Below are 17011 nucleotides of genomic sequence, written 5' to 3'. Positions count from 1 at the left end.
TCTTCCTTTCCCCTCTCTCCTCTCTTCCTTTCCCCTCTCTCCTCTCTTCCTTTCCCCTCTCTCCTCTCTTCCTTTCCCCTCTCTCCTCTCTTCCCTCTTCCTTTCCCCTCTCCCCTCTCTTCCGTCTTCCTTTCCCCTCTCCCCTCTCTTCCGTCTTCCTTTCCCCTCTCCCCTCTCTTCCCTCTTCCTTTCCCCGCTCTTCCTTTCCCCGCTCTTCCTTTCCCCGCTCTTCCTTTCCCCGCTCTTCCTTTCCCCGCTCTTCCTTTCCCCGCTCTTCCTTTCCCCGCTCTTCCTTTCCCCGCTCTTCCTTTCCCCGCTCTTCCTTTCCCCTCTCTTCCCTCTTCCTTTCCCCTCTCTTCCCTCTTCCTTTCCCCTCTCTTCCCTCTTCCTTTCCCCTCTCTTCCCTCTTCCTTTCCCCTCTCTTCCTCTCTTCCTTTCCCCTCTCTTCCTCTCTTCCTTTCCCCTCTCTTCCTCTCTTCCTTTCCCCTCTCTTCCTCTCTTCCTTTCCCCTCTCTTCCTCTCTTCCTTTCCCCTCTCTTCCTCTCTTCCTTTCCCCTCTCTTCCTCTCTTCCTTTCCCCTCTCTTCCTCTCTTCCTTTCCCCTCTCTTCCTCTCTTCCTTTCCCCTCTCTTCCTCTCTTCCTTTCCCCTCTCTTCCTCTCTTCCTTTCCCCTCTCTTCCTCTCTTCCTTTCCCCTCTCTTCCTCTCTTCCTTTCCCCTCTCTTCCTCTCTTCCTTTCCCCTCTCTTCCTCTCTTCCTTTCCCCTCTCTTCCTCTCTTCCTTTCCCCTCTCTTCCTCTCTTCCTTTCCCCTCTCTTCCTCTCTTCCTTTCCCCTCTCTTCCTCTCTTCCTTTCCCCTCTCTTCCTCTCTTCCTTTCCCCTCTCTTCCTCTCTTCCTTTCCCCTCTCTTCCTCTCTTCCTTTCCCCTCTCTTCCTCTCTTCCTTTCCCCTCTCTTCCTCTCTTCCTTTCCCCTCTCCTTTACCCTCCTCTCTTCCCTCTTACCTCTCTCTCTTTTTACTTCCCTTCGCGCTTCTATTTCCCCCTCTTTTCTCTCCACTCTTTCCCCCTTCCTTTTTTTTTTTTTCTTTCAAATTTTTTGGTGTTTTTTCCCTTCATATAGTAAAACCTCAGGGGCTATTAAGCACCAAAAGAAGGCTCTATCTCTAAATCAATTTTTATTTTTTTTTAATTTAGCCTTGGTACAGTGTTACGTTATGGGAGTAGTTGTCAGTAAAACTATCCCAGCACTGAAACTTAGAAATAACCTGATAATGAAGGGGGATTACAGGGCGGTACTGAAGTAGTTAAGGAGTGTGGGAGAAGGATTTGCAGTGCCTGGTACTATCTATAGATCTCACCTTCCTGACATTTCTGTTCTCAGACACATCCAGAACATCGGGGAGATAAAGACGGATGTGGGGAAGGCCCGGGCCTGGGTGCGCCTGACCATGGAGAAGAAACTTCTCTCCAGACACCTGAAGCAGCTTCTTCTAGACCACGAGCTCACCAGGTCAGTGTCCAATTCCCTCACCCTTAATGAACAGCAATGATACCTCGTGCCTCACAAAACCAGTTCAGTGGTGCTATAGTTGGCCTTTGAAGGGGACCTGTCAGAGCTATGGAAGGGGCCCAGCAGGCTCCACCCACTAGAAAACTACAGGAGGCTGAGACAAGACCAGTCACCCTGCACAAAGAGAGAGAGCAAAGCTGTGGGAGGGACCCAGCAGGCTCCACCCACTACAGGAGGGGGGCAGGAACAATTCCAGTCACTGCATACAAGGAGAGAAAGCAGAGCTATAGGCGGGGCCCAGCAGGCTCCACCCACTGTAGAAAAGTACAGGAGGTGGAGACAAGACCAGTCACCCTGCACAAGGAGATAGCAGAGCTATGGGAGAGGGGCCCAGCAGGCTCCACCCACTACAGGAGAAAACAGGGACAAGGCCAGTCACCTTACATAAGGAGAGAGAGCAGAGCTGTGGGAGGGGCCCAGCAGGCTCCACCCACTACAGTCTGCAGAAAATTACAGGAGGGGGCGGAGACCAGACCAGTTCCCCTGCACAAGTAGAGAGAGCAGCAGTGAGCGGTCTTTATTGCAGGAAGTCTCACACTGGATTACTGCACAGATCTGGGAGAAATACACAAAGATCACCGAGATTCAGGAAGAATGCACAGGACTCTCATATTTTAAATATTATTTACATATTCAGGAGTTCAGCTTTAAAGCTTCCTGGATACTCTCTATAAATCGGGTGCTTCACCTTGTCTGCTGCCATGGCGGGGACCCTACGAGGGACTTGATAAGGATTCCCCCATGGCTGCTCTGTGACATTCACTGTTCACATAGAGAATGTTCCGTCTAGAGATTATTGAGAAAAGATTACAAATCATTACATTGTTACTGAATCTCCACTGCAGTGTTCTATGCACAGCCTGTGTGGGAAGACCAGCTGTCTGGGTTATTGATTGCAATCTTCCACACCATAATAAACCCCATCCTGCCCCCCTGCGGTATATCTGTGTCTTCCTGGGGCTCATTCTAAAAATATGAATTTTCTTTTTGATACCAGAAAACTGTACAAGCGTTACGCCTTCCTGCGCTGTGATGACGAGAAGGAGCAATTCCTCTACCACCTTCTGTCCTTCAATGCTGTGGATTATTTCTGCTTCACAAACGTTTTCACCACAATCAGTGAGTAAATCGGAGCCGCCATACTCACCGTGAGCATCCGTTATGTTAAATGTGGCGCCTCTCTCCCCAAAATGTTCGGTCCGAGTCTGAGCTGCACTGTTTGATATGCAAATTTTGACTTTACAAAAGTCAGCAGCAAAGCTCTCCTCCCCCTTCCCAGTGCCACCATGCCAACATCATTTACCTGTGGGCAAAGTAATGCAGTGGAACCCCTACCAGGGAGGCGGTGACCTCTGCAGCAAATAGTGGGTGTGGCTAAATTATGCTGCATATTGGGCGTGGCTTTTTAGAATTCAAAATTTTAGTCTGTCTATTTTTTTTTTTTTTCTTCCAATTTACATTTTTTATTTTATTTTTATTTTAGTGTTTAATTTTAAGGTATAACTAAAGGGAAAATTTTTTGGATAGAGTGTAGAGGGATTAGAACCCCTGTCAGTTTGTATTGCTGTCTGTGTCCCCCTGTTAAGGAGATTCTCCCTGTCAGTGTCAGGGAGAGGAAGTGTCCCCTCATTGGTGTCAGTGGGAGGAATAGTGTCCCCTCATTGGTGTCAGTGGGAGGAATAGTGCCCCATCATTGGTGTCAGTGGGAGGAATAGTGCCCCATCATTGGTGTCAGTGGGAGGAATAGTGCCCCATCATTGGTGTCAGTGGGAGGAATAGTGCCCCATCATTGGTATCAGTGGGAGGAATAGTGTCCCATCATTGGTATCAGTGGGAGGAATAGTGCCCCATCATTGGTATCAGTGGGAAGAATAGTGCCCCATCATTGGTGTCAGTGGGAGGAATAGTGCCCCATCATTGGTGTCAGTGGGAGGAATAGTGCCCCATCATTGGTGTCAGTGGGAGGAATAGTGCCCCATCATTGGTGCCAGTGGGAGGAATAGTGCCCCATCATTGGTGCCAGTGGGAGGAATAGTGCCCCATCATTTGTATCAGTGGGAGGAATAGTGCCCCATCATTGGTATCAGTGGGAGGAATAGTGCCCCATCATTGGTGTCAGTGGGAGGAATAGTGCCCCATCATTGGTGTCAGTGGGAGGAATAGTGCCCCATCATTGGTGTCTGTGGAGGAATAGTGCCCCATCATTGGTATCAGTGGGAAGAATAGTGCCCCATCATTGGTGTCAGTGGGAGGAATAGTGCCCCATCATTGGTGTCAGTGGGAGGAATAGTGCCCCATCATTAGTGTCAGTGGGAGGAATAGTGCCCCATCATTGGGGTCAGTAGGAGGAATAGCGCACCATCGTTGGTGTCAATGGGAGGAATAGTGTCCCCACCTTGGTGTCAGTGGGGGGGAATAGTGCCCCCACCTTGGTGTCAGTGGGATGAATAGTGCCCCATCATTGGTGTCAGTGGCAGGAACAATACCCCATTTTGATGTCAGAAGGAGGAATAGTGTCCCAAGGGCAAGATAAAAGTAAGCAAAAGGTGGCATCCGGCCTGCAGGTCACGGTTTGGAGACCACTTCTCTAGATCATCCAAAGCCAAGATCGTCCATACCCAGACTTTAGATGCCATTGCCTTGCGAAGCCAGAGAGATTCCCTACCCGGAAGCTGTATGTCTTGTACTATATACTTTATGGGGTACGGCAGTTCATTCGCTCAGGTAGCCGATCATTAAATCATGTGGCTGAAATTCAGTATACAATATAAGACATGCAGACATGGTCTAGGGCATTGATGGTGAACCTTGGCACCCCAGATGTTTTGGAACTACATTTCCCATAATGCTCATGCACTCTGCAGTGTAGTTGAGCATCATGGGAAATGTAGTTCCAAAACATCTGGGGTGCCAAGGTTCCCCATCACTGGTCTAGGGGTTCATTTTTGACCGGACATTACAATGGGGGACATATGGGATCTAAGGCAGGCCATACACTGAGCAAATTTCTTTCCTGCAACCACAGGTAGGTGCAGGAAAGAAATTCGCTAGTCTCCACCATTAACACAGACTGTGTTCATGGGGGAATCCCTCCTGCCGGGCCATGGTCTTCTCCTGGTGGGGGAGGATAAGGCGGGAGAAGCCATCCCTGCTGGGACAGTGATTATCTATAGCAGCCTCTGCTGATAATCGCAAGAGAATCCAGCAGGCTAGTTGTACCCAAGTTGATTGATCAACTTGGTGCATTAAGCCTGCCCATTAAGTGGTCAAATCTCGGCTGCACCCCCCCAGATTGGAACTTTGTATGGGCCGGCCTAAGTGACCATGGAATGATTTTCGCTTTCAGATATGGTGGTTGCAGCTTCTCAGTCCTGCTTGGACTCTGTGGCTGGACCTGATATTTCATACGAATTGCAAAGTATCTGCTTCTAAATAATCTTTGTAGCACTGAGCAAGTTAGATATGGCTCTCCACTATTTGCCCGGGGGGGGGGGGGGCATCAAGTAACTGCAGATAGTATTTTTTTATGAACATGGTTGTATCTTCTCAATTGCCATCATGTAACTAATTTGTATCATTTTATCTCTCCAGTGATCCCCTATCACATCCTCATCATCCCCAGCAAGAAATTGGGGGGCTCAATGTTCACTGCTAACCCCTGGATCTGTATCTCCGGAGAGCTGGGCGAGACGGGCGTCCTGCAGGTGCCGCGCAGCATCCTGGAGATGACCTATGAGGTAACACCGGCTGCTGGGTGTCCAATAAAGTGGTTCTTAAAGCAGAAAGTTTTTTACTTACCTTCATGCATACAATGTATATAAAAAAACTTCTACATACAGCTCGTCTCCCCCCCCCCCCCCCTATACTTACCTGAGCCGGATCTCATTCCAGCGATGTGCCCAAGAGCAGAGGCCCCCCCCTCCTCATTGGCAGAGACACAGCAGCGGGAGCCTTGGTCATTCACAGGAGGTAGTGGAGGGCTCTTATAGATACACAAACCCCCTTATACTTACCTGAGCTTGATCTCAGTCCAGCGATGTGCTGGAGAGCAGAGTGCCCTCCCCCTCCTCATTGGCACAGACACAGCAACGGGAGCCTTGGTCATTCCCAGGATGGGGTGAGGGGCTCTTATAGATGCACCAACCCCCTTATACTTACCTGAGCCTGATCTCAGTCCAGCGATGTGCCGAAGAGCAGAGCCCCCCCTCCTCCTCATTGGCACAGACACAGCAGAGGGAGCCTTGGTCATTCCCAGGAGGGAGTGGGGGGCTCTTATGGATACACCAAGCCAGCATCAGGAGTGAGCCCCCATGAGTGCCTGCATAGCAAGCGGCATGCAATGGTGGCACTCTGCCAGGAGGAGGAGTAAATACTGCCAGCGGGGGATCTGAGAATAGGAGAGTCAGGGCTGCTCTATGCAAAACCATTACACAGAGCAGATAAGTATTCCATGTTTGTTATTTTGAAAAATCTAAAATTTAAACCTTTACAATCACTTTAGATGGCAAACCCCTTTGTACAGCGAGGAGATAGAAAAATATAAAGTAACATTGTTTATAAAACATTGTTCAAATGGGGAGATAGAGGGATAAAAAGTAGGGATCGACCGATTATCGGCAAAGCCGATATATCGGGGGCCGATATGCACTTTCCCCGATATATTGGAATCGGCCCCTGAGGTTACCGATCTTGCCGATATTTTGGAAAGTGCTTGTTCCGGAGTGATGTCTGCAGCTAGAGGCCTCACCCCGGTACCGGTGTCCATAGCCGAGGGTTGGCTGTCTTGTAATGACAACTGATGTGGCTGAGAAGCCGCTCAGCTGTCATTACAAGGAGCGGGAGGGGACATCATCCCCCTTTCGCCGCCTTCCGCGGTTTGCCCGGGTCTCCCGTCCCATTGGGAGACCTGGGCATCCTACCTGCACGGCCATCGAAGAGAAGACCCGATCAAAGCTGCATTCGGCTCTGATCGGGTCTCCATGTAAAAACCCGGAAGTGATGTCATGACACCACTTCCAGGTACTCGGCGCCAAATTCAAACAAATTACAGCTTTCATAACAGCCAAACTTGGGGTTTTGAATGATTTTAAGTGCAGAGGAGGAGTTTGGGGTCTTTTAGACCCCCAGATCCCTCCACAACAGTACCTGTCAAAAAAAAAAAATAAAAAAAAAATTTGAATGTACGAAAACTTCGGCCGATACCGATATGCGATGACCAAAATATCGGTCAGTCGATCACTAATGCAAAGTAACACTTTTTATAAACATTGATCAGACAGGAGATAGAGAGATACAAAGTGACATTGTTTATAAACATTGATCAGACAGGAGATAGAGAGATACAAAGTAACATTGTTTATAAACATTGTTCAAATGGGGGAGATGGAGGGATACAAAGTAACACTTTTTTTTATCAACATTGATAAGACTGGAGATTAGAAATATACAAAGTAACATTGTTTATAAACAATATTGATCAGACTGAGGAAATAATGATACAAAGTAACGTTTATTAACCTTGATCAGACAGGAGATAGAGAGATACAAAAGAACATTGGTTATAAACATTGATCAGACGGGAGATGGAGAGATACAAAGTAACATTGTTTATAAACATTGATCAGACAGGAGATAGAGAGATACAAAGTAACATTGTTTATAAACATTGGTTAAATGGGGAGATAGAGAGATACAAAGTAACACTTTTTATAAACCTTGATCAGACCGGAGATGGAGAGATAAATAGTAACATTGTTTATAAACATTGATCAGACAGGAGATAGAGAGATACAAAGTAATATAGTACAATATTGTGGGTACAGTTTTGGCCAGCACTATCCTGCCTATAATTTTGACAGTCAGGAATTGTTGGCAAATGTGAGGGGGATGGGTAAGGTGGGGGCAGTGGGGCGGAAGAATAGGCTGTGCTACACATGCCCTTTGTAATTCAATTATTTTTTTCTTTTTAATGTGTCTGGATGTGCAGGTACAGTGGTGATGTCATTGCTTGCAGTCATTAGTGTTGCAGTTCATAGTAGGTCTGGGAAGTTCTGACCTTGATGACGGCTGACTCAAAGAAAATTATACATAAAGATCTTATTACTGCATGTGCTCAGATTTTTATGCACCGCATCATGTGACCCAGCGTCTCTTCTTTCCCGCAGTGCCAGAATCTCGGGAAGCTGACAACCGTTCAGATTGGACACGACAACTCCGGGCTGTACGCCAAGTGGCTGGTGGAATACGTCATGGTGCGCAATGAGATTACAGGACACGCGTACAAGTGAGAATCCTCTGCTTTTTACCTTACACCGACCTCTGCTCCTCTTCTCCTCTTCTCCTCTTCTCCTCTGCTCCTCTTCTCCTCTGCTCCTCTGCTCCTCTGCTCCTCTTCTCCTCTTCTCCTCTTCTCCTCTGCTCCTCTGCTCCTCTGCTCCTCTGCTCCTCTTCTCCTTTGCTCCTCTTCTCCTCCTCCTTCTCCTCTTATCCTCCTCTTCTCCTCTGCTCCTCTTCTCCTCTTCTCTTCTCCTCTTCTCCTCTTCTCCTCCTCTGCTCCTCTTCTCCTCTTCTCCTCTTCTCCTCTGCTCCTCCTCTTCTCCTCTTCTCCTCTTCTCCTCCTCTCCTCCTCTCCTCCTCTCCTCCTCTGCTCCTCTTCTCCTCTTCTCCTCTGCTCCTCTTCTCCTCTGCTCCTCTGCTCCTCTGCTCCTCTTCTCCTCTTCTCTGCTCCTCTTCTCTGCTCCTCTTCTCTTCTTCTCCTCTTCTCCTCTTCTTCTCTTCTGCTCCTCTTCTCCTCTGCTCCTCTTCTCCTCTGCTCTTCTCCTCTTCTCTTCTGCTCCTCTTCTCTCCTCTGCCCCTCTGCCACTTGTGCATATAGAATTGATTTTTAATGCTCTAGCTGTGTGGGCTTAAAGAGGACTGGTCAGTACTGCAGAATATGCTGCGTCCATTGCATGGTGTAGCCTGATGGAGCTTCCACCACTCTTTCCTGGAGGAGTCCTGGAAGGTCCCAGCCAACAGTGTGCAACCAAGGACAATTTCGGGGCAAGTCGACCTCAGACCAGAGACCAGAGTGGAACCAGCCCATCCCTAAATGAGATTCAACTTTGCATTTGTTGTTGGGCGTCCTGTGTTTTTGGTGAGTTAATGTTCTTGTGTCTCAGCGGGTGAAATGCTTTATAATCGTTGTCTCTACAGGTTTCCCTGCGGTCGCTGGCTGGGAAAAGGGATGGACGATGGCAGTCTGGAGAGAGTTTTAGTTGGGGATCTTCTGACTCCAACTACTGATACAGAAGACAGACCCTGCCGGACGCCTCCTCTCCAACACTCGCCCGGAATGATCCGGAGACTTGTAGCGATCTCGCCCAACAGTCGACCGAGTAAGTTACATATACAACTGAAACACTGTAACCCTCTGCCAGGCATGAGAGAGAGATTTGCTACAGTTGTATCTATACCCTGGCAGCTTTCATTGGCTATGGCGGGTCATATATCCTTGTGAATCCACCAGCTTTCAGTGATCACATGACATTACTCTACCTCTCTCTACACTGGCTTTGCCTGGTCAACCTTATCACTCTGCCAGTGTTAGGCAGTTTGCATGACTTCATTACTCTTTCTTCTTGTATGTCCTCATCATTCTGCCAGGGTTCACTACATGAATTCTGCCTGGTCACGTGACCTTATCACTCTGCCAGTGTTCACTACATGGGCTCTGCTTGATTGCAAGACCTCATCACTCCACTAGTGTGAACTACATTGGCTCTGCCTAGTCGTATGACCTCATCACTCCGCCAGTGTTCCCTACATGGGCTCTGCCTGGTGTCATGACCTTTATAACTTCACCAGTGTTCAATACATGGGCTCTGCCTGGTTTCAAGACCTCATTACTCTGCCAGTGTTCACCATATGAGTTCTGCCTGGTCACGTGACCTTATCACTCTGCCAGTGTTCACTAGATGGGCTTTGCTTGATTGCAAGACCTCATCGCTCCACTAGTGTGAACTACATTGGCTCTTCCTAGTTGCATGACCTCATTACTCTGCCAGTGTTCCCTACATGGGCTCTGCCTGGTGTCATGACCTTTATAACCCCACCAGTGCTCAATACATAGGCTCTGCCTGGTTTCAAGACCTCATTACTCTGCCAGTGTTCACTACATGAGTTCTGCCTGGTCATGTGACCTCATCATTCTTCCAGTGCTCACTGCATGGACTCTCCCTGGTCACCTGACAGCATCACTCTACCAGAATTCACTACATTGGTTCTGCCTGGTGGCAAGACACTACACTGGCTATGCCTTGTGGTGTGACCTCATCACTCCGCCAGTATTTACTACATTGGCTCTGCCTAGTCGCATGACCTCCTCACTCCACCAGTATTTACTTCATTGGCTCTGGCTAGTCGCATGATCTCCTCACTCCACACACAGTTTACTACATAGGCTCTGCCTGGTGATGTGACCTTATCACTCTGCCAGTGTTCACTGCATGGGCTCTGCCTGGTCCCACGTTGGCTCTAACTGCTTACCATGATATAATCTGTCTGCCAGCTATAACTACTTTGTCTGATTGATCACATGGCTTTGTTTTATATCAGAGAACATTGTAACATTTTCCTATTTGTCTCCAGCAGTAAAAGCTCCATTACTAACCATGGCGATATTCCTTCCTCCAACAGAACTGAACACGGGTCAGATCCAGGAGGCCATAGGGGAGGCTGTCAATGGCATCGTTAAACACTTTCACAAACCGGAGAAAGAGGTAAGAACATTGTATTCACCCCGATACCTCCATACATACCCCCATTTCTCTTCCAGTCAATGAAGATCTTATTCTCAGACCATTGGATTAGAGCGCCACCTCTCCAGCACTAAAAACCCACTAAGGGGCGTCTCCCACCAGCTGAAGGGGGATAAAGGAATCTTTAATCTGCTATTCATTGTTACTGTAAAAAAAATGCCACCTCTACATTACATGCTTACTGTTAACCACTTCTGGACCGGAAGGATTTGCCCCCTTAATGACCAGGCCATATTTTGCGGTTCGGCACTGCATTACTTTAACTGACTATTGCGCGGTCGTGCGACACTGTACCCAAATAAAATGTATGTCCATTTTTCCCACAAATAGCGAATTCTTTTGGTGGTATTTGATCACCTGTGCGATTTTTTTTTTTTAATTTTTTTTAATTTTTTGCGCTATAAACAAAAAAAGAGCGACAATTCTGAAAAAAAAAAAAAAAAACAATTTTTCACATTCTGCTATATGACATTCCCCAAAAAAAAAAAATGTAAAAATCAAAATGTTTTAATATTTTAGGCCAATTTGTTTTCTGCTACATTCTGGTAAACAAAATCGCAATAAGCGATTGGTTTACGCAAAAGTTATCGCGTCTACTAACTACGGGAAAGATTTGTTGTTTTTATTGTTTTTTTTTTTTTTTTTTTGTTATTTTTTTTTACTAGTAATGGCGGCGATCAGCGATTTTTTTTTTTTTTTTTTTTTTTTTTTTTTTTTTTTTTTTTTTTTTTTTTTTTTTTTTTTGCGGCACTGCGACATTGCAGCGGACAGATCGGACCCCTGACTGACATTTCTGACACTTTTGGGGGTACCAGTGACATCACTACAGTAATCGGTGCTAAAAATATGCACTGTTACTGTACTAATGACACTGGCAGGGACGGGGCTAACCCTGTGGGTGATCAAAGGGTTAAATGTGTACCTAGGGGCGTGTTTCTAACTGTATGGGGGCGTGGCTTGTGAAATGATCATAGAGACCTGTGTTCCTATATAGAAGGATCACATGGGCTCTGTGATCATTCCAGAGAGAACAACGGTCAGCTGTGTTTTCAACATCCGACCGCCCTCCTCTCTCAGCGGGGAGCGATCGGGGGTGTCAGGCGGCAATCGGAACCACCTACCCCATGCATCGGAGTCCCCGCTGATGAGTGGGGGTGGGAGGGCGCCGCCATCGGCGTGCGTTCGCCCCCTAGCTGCAGTCGCGCGACCGACGTATACCTACGTCGGTTCGCGCAGGAGGGCCGCCCTGCTGCAGTATAACTGCGTCAGGCGGTCGTGAAGTGGTTAAAGTGTTACCAAACCCACAACAGTAAAATCAGTTTGTATATGCAGAAAAGCATGCTTGTTGTACTCACTGTGGGACCTAAGGGGTTAATCCTAAACATTGTGTAAAAAAGGCTGTTTGATCCTGTCTTCTGTGATCCTCCCCTTCTTCCACTGTCCTTAATCCAACTCCTGATAAGACAGAGCCTTTTAAGTCACTCTGTACATGCTCAGTTTGGTGTGTATTGCTAGAGTGTTTCTTTTTTTTCTTGGGAGAGTCCATGTGATCAGCACAGGGCCAATCAGCACTGTCCAGACAGAGGGTCAGGGATCCTGCAGCCTCATAGGATATTTAGAGGAGAATGAAAACTCCTCCTACAAGCTTTAACCAGACACTGATAGAAGTCAAAAAACTTATATATATATACATACTGCTGATGAGAAAAGGTATTTAGCAGTTTATATTTACTAAAATATTTGCATTTCCGTGTTCTGCGTACTGAGGAGACCAGATATACAGAGCATCCGGAAAATATTCACAGAGCTTCAATTTTTCCACATTTTGTTATGTTACAGCCTTATTCCAAAATGGATTCAATTCATTATTTTCCTCAAAATTCTACAAACATCCCCCATAATGACAATGTGAAAGAAGTTTGTTTGAAATCTTTGCAAAATTATTAAAAAATTAAAATTTCTTGTGTATATAACGCTTCATTCACACCTGAGCGAATCGTTTTCAGGTGTTTTTTCGGGTATTTTTTAGGCTTTTTTTTGACTGTGTTTGGAGACAGGCATTGACATCTAACAAAAACGCTTGTAAACTGCCAAAAAAGCTCATGTACTTTTTTGAGCTTTAGGCAACAAAATGCTCATACATGAACAGGGGCCATTGAAATGAATGGGATTTTGCTTGTTGGGCGTTTTGGAACTTCAGAGATGAGCGTTTTACGAGCTGAATAATGCTCAGGTGTGAACAGGGCCTAAGTATTCACACCCTTTGCTCAATACTTTGGTGAAGCTCCTTTGGCACCAATTACAGCCTCCAGTATTTCTGAGTATGATGCTACAAGCTTGGCACTCCTATTTTTGGGCAGTTTCTCCCATTCTTCTTTGCAGGACCTCTCAAGCTCCATCAGGTTGGATGGGGGAGGGTCGGTGCACAGCCATTTTCAGATCTCTCCAGAGATGTTCAATCGGGTTCAAGTCTGGGCTCTGGCTGGGCCACTCAAGGACATTCACAGAGTTGTCCCATAGTCACTCCTTTGTTATCTTGGATGTGTGCTTAGGGTCGTTGTCCTGTTGGAAGATGAACCTTCACCCCAGTCTGAGGTCCAGAGCGCTCTGGAGGAGGTTTTCATCAATGATGTCTCTGTACATTGCTGCATTCATCTTTCCCTCCATCCTGACTAGTCTCCCAGTTCCTGCTGCTGAAAAACATCCCCACAGCATGATTCTCCCACCCCCATGCTTCACAGTAGGGATGGTATTGGCCAGGTGATGGGCGGTGCCTGGTTTCCTCCAGACATGACGCTTGCCATTCAGGCCAAAGAGTTCAATCTTTGTTTCATCAGAGCAGAGAATTTAGTTTCTCATGGTCTGAGAGTCCTTCAGGTGCCTTTTGGGAAACTCCAGGCGGGCTGTCATGTGACTTTTACTGAGGAGTGGCTTCCATCTGGCCACACCCATACAGGCCTGATTGGTCGAGTGCTGCAGAGATGGTTGTTCTTCTAGAAGGTTCTCCTCTCTCCATAGAGAAATGCTAGAGCTCTGTTAGAGTGACCATCGGGTTCTTGGTCACCTCCCTGACTAAGGCCCCCCTCCCCCGATCGCTCAGTTTGGCTGGGCAGCCGCTCTAGGAAGAGTCCTGGTGGTTCCAAACTTCTTCCATTTACAGATGATGGAGGCCACTGTGCTCATTGGGACCTTCAATGCTGCAGAAATGTTTCTGTACCCTTCCCCCGATCTGTGCCTCCATACAATCCTGTCTCCGAGGTCTACAGACAATTCCTTGGACTTCATGGCTTGGTTTGTGCTCTGACATGCACTGTTACCTGTGGGACCTTATATAGACAGGTGTGTGCCTTTCCAAATCATGTCCAACTGAATTTACCACAGGTGGACTCCAAGTTGTAGAAACATCTCAAGGATGATCAGTAGAAGTAGGAGGCACCTGAGCTCCATTTTGTCATGGCAAAGGCTGTGATACTTATGTACATGGGATTTTTTTTAGTTTATTTTTATTAAATTTGCAAAGATTTCTAGCAAACTTGAAATGGCATGGTCATTATGGGGGCTACGGGAAAACTATGTGAATGTCCTTGAGTGGCCCAGCCAGAGCCCAGACCTGGACCCAGTTGAACATCTCTGGAGAGACCTGCAAATGGCTGTGCACCGACCCTCCCCCATCCAACCTGATGGAGCTTGAGCAGAGGCTACCTAGGGTCTCAAAGTTCCTCGCCAAGGGTGCTGACCAGTCCCCCCCCCCCCCCCAAAAGAGAGAGAGAGGGGGGTTTTACAGAGAGAGAGAGAGGGGGGGGTTTTACAGAGAGAGAGAGAGGGGGGGGGGTTTTACAGAGAGAGAGGGGGTTTTACAGAGAGAGAGAGGGGGGGTTTTACAGAGAGAGAGAGGGGGGGTTTTACAGAGAGAGAGAGGGGGGGGTTTTACAGAGAGAGAGAGGGGGGGGTTTACAGAGAGAGAGAGGGGGGGTTTTACAGAGAGAGAGAGGGGGGGGTTTTGCAGAGAGAGAGAGGGGGGGGGGGGGTTTTGCAGAGAGAGAGAGGGGGGGGGGGTTTGCAGAGAGAGAGGGGGGGGGGTTTAGAGAGAGAGAGGGGGGGGTTTTACAGAGAGAGAGAGGGGGGGGTTTTGCAGAGAGAGAGAGGGGGGGGTTTTGCAGAGAGAGAGAGGGGGGGGTTTTGCAGAGAGAGAGAGGGGGGGTTTTGCAGAGAGAGAGAGGGGGGGGTTTTGCAGAGAGAGAGAGGGGGGGTTTTGCAGAGAGAGAGAGGGGGGGTTTTGCAGAGAGAGAGAGGGGGGGTTTTGCAGAGAGAGAGGGGGGGTTTTGCAGAGAGAGAGGGGGGGTTTTGCAGAGAGAGGGAGAGGGGGGGTTTTGCAGAGAGAGGGAGAGGGGGGTTTTACAGAGAGAGAGAGGGGGGGGGTTTACAGAGAGAGAGAGGGGGTTTTCGCAGAGAGAGAGGGGGTTTTCGCAGAGAGAGAGGGGGGGGGTTTACAGAGAGAGGGGGGGTGGCAGAGAGAGAGGGGGGGTGACGGGGAGAGAAGGGTGGGGGTGGCAGAGAGAGGGGTGGGGGTGGCAGAGAGAGGGGGGGTGACTGGGAGAGAGGGGTGGGGGTGACGGGGAGAGGGGGGGGTTCCCCCAGGCAGCTTTGCTTGGGAGTGGAGAGGAGGTTGAAGGAGTCTCACCGTGCTGAGTGGCGGTTTGGGCTCCTCTGACAGCCCCAGTGCAGTCCCCAGCCCCTGCCGCCGAGCTGGAGCCGATTGACGATGTCACGGTCATGTGATTGCTGACCGGCCGCATGTGTGAGCGGACAGAGCTTTTGAGAGCCCGCACTGCTGCCTGGAGTGGACACAGGGCTCCAGGATTGGAGTTGCATGCTGCCTGGGGGCACCGGGGGTGCAGGCTGAGCAAAGCCAACCCCTTGCTACGCCCCTGAGCTTGAGAGGTCCTGCAAAGAAGAATGGGAGAAACTGACCAAAAATAGGAGAGCCAAGCTTGTAGCATCATACTCAGAAAGACTGGAGGCTGGAATTGGTGCCAAAGGAGCTTCACCAAAGTATTGAGCAAAGGGTGTGAATACTTATGTACATGGGAGTTTTTCCTTTTTTATTTTGAATAAATTTGCAAAGATTTCAAACAAACTTCTCTCACGTTGTCATTATGGGGGATTGTTTGTAGAATTTTGAGGAAAATAATGAATTTAATCCATTTTGGAGTATGGCTTAATCCATTTTGGAGTATGGCTGTAACATAAAATGTGGAAAAAGTGAAGCTCTGAGAATACTTTCCGGATGTACAGGGAACGCAGGCTGCTGGGTTTAGTAACACTTTAACCATCCCCCTATGTGGACTTTCAGTTTACACTTCTTGGCTCCTCCCACACTGCACAATGCAATTCTTGGTGTCAAGCCATTGCTATGTGAGATGGAGAGACTCCTTTATTATCTAAACTGTTGTCCACGTAGGCACCCCAAGGGTCTCCATGTTGCCTAGGATGGGACGCTGGCTTACAAAACGAATGCTGTGTATGTAATGGTGCTTCCTTTTGCAGCAGTGCTGGGTTATAATCTGTAGCTCACCGATGTGCCGTATTCTGTACCATTTTGTATTTCCATTACAGAGGGGAAGTTTGACGTTGCTGCTCTGCGGGGAGGGCGGTCTGGTGTCGGCTCTGGAACAAGTTTTCCAGCACGGGTTCAAGTCACCGCGACTCTTCAAAAGCATCTTCATATGGGACTTCCTAGGTGAGCAATGGAAATGGTTACATAGCCAAAAGGGTTTGGAAAAGACCAATCCAATGGTGATGTCTGTTCCTTGATGGCCTCCTTCTCTTATGGCATATCCAGTTATTAGGAGGAATTCTTATTTTACCCAATGGGAGATACTCCAACCCAATAAGAGTTCATGAAGCTTCATCTATCCGCCCCCCAACACCCACCTATGATCAGGAAAGGAAAGGCTATGGAAGAATTCGTTGGCTCCATGAGTGTTTTTCTTTTAGAATTATCTTTGCTTATTGGACACAAGTAGATATCGTGGTCAGCTAGATGTGTTGAGCTGCCATGTTTTTTTTCAGGACTTCTCATAAGAAGGCATTCATGTATTGTGGGATTGCACTCTATTCAGGCCAGTTACTAGGAATCACAGGGCCCCATAGCAACATTTTGATGGGGGACCCCTGGCAACTCATGCAGTGCTGTATTTTGGCCTAGGCTGACAATACCCAGGCCTAGGGCAGCACTTTGCAGGGGGGCAGCAAAAAAGCCACCCCCCCTCCACCAGAGACTCTATTGGCCACTGGTTGCTAGAGCCGCCTCTCTCACCCCCCCCTCTCTCTCACCCCCCTCTCTCTCTCTCTCTCACCCCCCCTCTCTCTCTCTCTCTCACCCCCCCCTCTCTCTCTCTCTCTCTCACCCCCCCTCTCTCTCTCTCTCTCTCTCTCTCTCTCTCTCACCCCCCCTCTCTCTCTCTCTCTCTCACCCCCCCTCTCTCTCTCTCTCACCCCCCCTCTCTCTCTCACCCCCCCTCTCTCTCTCTCTCTCTCTCTCACCCCCCCTCTCTCTCTCTCACCCCCCTCTCTTCTCTCTCTCACGCCCCCTCTCTTCTCTCTCTCTCTCGCCCCCCCCTCATACTCGATACTCTCTCTCTC

At 48.3% G+C, this 17011-nt stretch overlaps 1 protein-coding gene across 1 annotated transcript in view; it reads left to right on the top strand.

The window, feature by feature from the left end:
• DENND5A (DENN domain containing 5A) overlaps window positions 1-17011 on the top strand; it is a gene marked incomplete at its 5' end in the record, with an annotated part of 71432 nt that overhangs the window by 50102 nt on the left and 4319 nt on the right. Inside the window, 7 exons of the mRNA XM_082270516.1 lie at window positions 1380-1508; window positions 2566-2687; window positions 5160-5305; window positions 7733-7851; window positions 8763-8944; window positions 10245-10327; window positions 15983-16106. Of these exons, the coding sequence (XP_082126642.1) occupies window positions 1380-1508; window positions 2566-2687; window positions 5160-5305; window positions 7733-7851; window positions 8763-8944; window positions 10245-10327; window positions 15983-16106 (905 nt within the window). The remainder of the gene's footprint in view (window positions 1-1379; window positions 1509-2565; window positions 2688-5159; window positions 5306-7732; window positions 7852-8762; window positions 8945-10244; window positions 10328-15982; window positions 16107-17011) is intronic.

The sequence above is a fragment of the Pelophylax lessonae genome (genome assembly GCF_965119305.1).
Source record: "Pelophylax lessonae genome assembly, chromosome: 10".
Lineage (NCBI taxonomy): Eukaryota > Metazoa > Chordata > Amphibia > Anura > Ranidae > Pelophylax > Pelophylax lessonae.
Note: the sequence above shows the minus strand (reverse complement) of the source record. Positions and strands in the feature narration are given on the sequence as shown.